General features: G+C 48.9%; 1 protein-coding gene across 1 annotated transcript in view; it reads left to right on the top strand.

The window, feature by feature from the left end:
• NUP210 (nucleoporin 210) overlaps nucleotides 1-3,311 on the top strand; it is a 59,511-nt gene that overhangs the window by 48,363 nt on the left and 7,837 nt on the right. The window contains exons 32-33 of the mRNA XM_027892537.1: nucleotides 1,287-1,462; nucleotides 2,661-2,878. Of these exons, the coding sequence (XP_027748338.1) occupies nucleotides 1,287-1,462; nucleotides 2,661-2,878 (394 nt within the window). The remainder of the gene's footprint in view (nucleotides 1-1,286; nucleotides 1,463-2,660; nucleotides 2,879-3,311) is intronic.

A 3,311-nucleotide genomic window follows, 5' to 3' on the forward strand; every position in this document is an offset into this window, starting at 1 on the left:
AATATATTTGAGGGTTTTTGCTTTCTCTGTCCTTCCATTATTTATTTTCCAACAGCTGTAAGAGAACAGATACAGTTATTTTTGTTGGGTAATTTTGCTAGTTAACTTAGGGAAGTTAATGAAGAATAGTGATGTGCTATTTAAAAGCCAAAACAATAGACTGTGAGCTCTGTGTCTTCAGAAAAACTTTCCTCAGTGGAGTGTTACTGCAAAAATGGGGGGGTGCACATATGGATGATGTAGCAGACTCTTGTAAGGAGTTTGCAGCAGTTCCTGACCTGTGTCTGGGCTGAGGAGAACACTGAGGGAACAAACCCCAGCCTGCTGATCCCTTAGCTCTGACTGGAACACCCTGGCTTTCTCACCTGCTACAAGGGAGCTGGAAACAGGGACCATTCCATCCCTGGGAACTGGGAACTGGGACCATTCCATCCCTGGGAACTGGGACCATTCCATCCCTGGGAACTGGGACCATTCCATCCCTGGGAACTGGGACCATTCCATCCCTGGGAACTGGGACCATTCCATCCCTGGGAACTGGGAACAGGGACCATTCCATCCCTGGGAACTGGGAACAGGGACCATTCCATCCCTGGGAACTGGGAACAGGGACCATTTCATCCTTGGGAACTGGGAACAGGGACCATTGCAGTACCTTACTCCCACCTACATTAGGAGTTACTCCTCTTGTAACTGGGGAATGAATTAATTGCACCTTTTATTTCAGGAATTACTGGGAGAGAGGTTTAGGGGCCACTGGCTCTCTTGCATATCCAGGGAACCTTAACAGTTAGAATTTATAGGATATAGTAATGTCTGTGTGTGATGGGTGTTTCTGCATGATTATTGCTTCAGTTCGCAGTGGTATTAGGAAAAAAAAAAAAAAAAAAGGCTAAGAAGTATGTGCTGTGAGGGTGTAAAGCAGACAGAGCCAGGCTTTTTGGAACTGTGCTCAAGGCCAGGGCACGGGGAACACCCAAGAAGGGAACCCAGGGCATCCTGACTGATCACAGGACAGCACTTCTTGCTGGGGTGGCTGTTGAGCACAGATCCCCAGGGAGGCTGTGGATCCATCCCAGGAGATGCCCAAGACCTGCCTGCACAGGCTCTGGGTAACCCAGCTGGGGGGCTGGACCAAACAGCTTCCAGAGGCCCCTTTCAACCTGTGGAATCTAAATCCCGATCAAACAGGGTTGTATATTTGCATAGTAAGATTTTAGATTACTTTTACAGAGGCATCAGAAAAAGCAATTTAACATTCCTTCTCACTGCTGATGCTTTTCCAGGTGCGTCCCATCTCATACCTGAGGATCTCCATGAGTCCCACTCCGCTCACACACAACAAGGAGGCCTTGCTGGCTCTGCCCCTGGGGGTGACGCTGACCTTCACTGTCCATTTCCATGATAACTCTGGAGATACTTTCCATTCACACAATGCTGTGCTCAACTTGGCAACTAACAGGTGGGTGTCTGTCAGGGGTGCTAATTACAGAGAGCACACACAGAGCAAAGATTGTTCTGAAGATACCAAGTGAGGGTACAGCTTGGGCTGGGATGAGCAAAGAAAGGGTTTTGTCTCTAAAGTCTTCAGAGGCAGGAGAGTTGCAGTTAGTAATCGATACTCCCTGGCCATGGAAGGCTGCCCAGATAAGCCTGGTCCCGGTGGGACTGCTGGAGCTGTGCCCTGCTCTGAGTGACTGAATCACCCCCTGCACACAGCCCTGCCCTACAGAAACAATCATTAGCGTTTGCTCAGCTGCCTCTTTCCCAGAGCTTTGCTCCACTGGCTCACTGAGGGATTATGTAAGGTGGGAAACGTTCTGGATCAGGGGCTGTCTCTTCAGATCTGCTGGTACAGCCTCTGCCCAGCACAGCCAGGCCTCAAAGGGCCTTTTGGCCTCTGCCTCAAAGAGTAAATGTTATAAACCACTTTCTGTGCTCATTAGTAGGTACCACTAATTCTCTTACTCAACATGGCTTGTTGTCTGCAGAGCACTTTGTGCTTACAACACACTGACCGTGGTGAAAAAGGAGAAAAAGGGATTGAATCCAAGATTTTCTCTTCTCTGTGTCAATGCAGGAATTTCTGTAGCATGCAGACACCCCTGAGTTAACCCTGCAGAGCTGCCCCAGAAGGGCCCTGCTGGTTAGTGCAGCACTGTGGGGACCCTGCTCTGCTGCTGCCAGGACCTGCAGGGGCTCTGTGGTGCTGCCAGGGTGCCAGCTGGGCAGAGCCCTCCCTGTGGCACTATGTTTGGGATGCTGAATTTGGGGAAACCCCGCAACTCGCAATGCAGTGGGATTTGGCTTGGTAAAGTTATGGCTGAGAAGCTGCATATTGGTGGTGAAAGTTCTTCACTTTCTTTCTCCCCTGAGAAAAGGAAAAAGAGGTAGATTATGTCACTCTAAAGCTCTACAGTTCTTAAAATTAAGAAGTAGTTCTCAAGTATAATTACAACCTCAGTATTTCCTCAGCATAGTGATGTGAGAACTGAAATTTACCTCAGTAGCACCTAAATAATGTTTATCATTTCCTTGCCTTGTCAGACTCCATTAGAAGATGGCTGTTGCTGAAAACCAGCAGTCAGCCATCTGAAAAGATTCATTACCTACTATAAGCAAACCTTCCTTGCTACAGAAGCATTTCCTTTTCTCTGTAGAGATGACTTTGTGCAGGTGGGGAAAGGAGCCACCAACAACACGTTTGTGGTGCGGACCGTGAACGTGGGGCTGACCCTGCTGCGAGTGTGGGATGCAGAGCACAGTGGCATTGCAGACTATGTGCCCCTGCCTGTCCAGCATGCCATCTTCCCTGAGCTGCCAGACGTGGTGCTGGGGGATGTCCTGTGCCTCAGCTCCTCACTCACTTCCCAGGAAGGTAAGTGGCCTCGCTGAGCAGCTGCTTCATGTGACGTCAGCGTGACTCGTGCTCGTTCTCAGGGAAATGAATGCATAATTTATGATGTTTGTTCAGAATCAAATGTCACTGTTCTTGTTAGTGATAAAAATAGGTTTGATCAACTTCTCTGATTTTAATTGTACCGTGCAGCATATCTCTTGTGTTGGATTCTTCGGTATCAGAATTCAGTCATTCCTACTCCACGAGCTGGAAGGACTCGTTTTTGTGGGAATCCTGTAGAGTCAGGAGTGTCTTTGCTCACCATACTTGATTGTTGGTGTTGATGGGTTTGTGTGAGCAGCTGCAGGGCAGTGTGGTGTTGGGCTCCAGCTGTGCAGCAGCAGCCCTGGCATATGGTGTGTGAGCAGTGGGCAGGGTGAGTGAGCAGCTCAGGCAGAGCAGTGTGTGAGCA

Source organism: Empidonax traillii, unplaced genomic scaffold (assembly GCF_003031625.1).
Source record: "Empidonax traillii isolate 1590-97213 ecotype Southwest subspecies unplaced genomic scaffold, ASM303162v1 scaffold356:size572493, whole genome shotgun sequence".
Classification (NCBI taxonomy): Eukaryota; Metazoa; Chordata; class Aves; order Passeriformes; family Tyrannidae; genus Empidonax; species Empidonax traillii.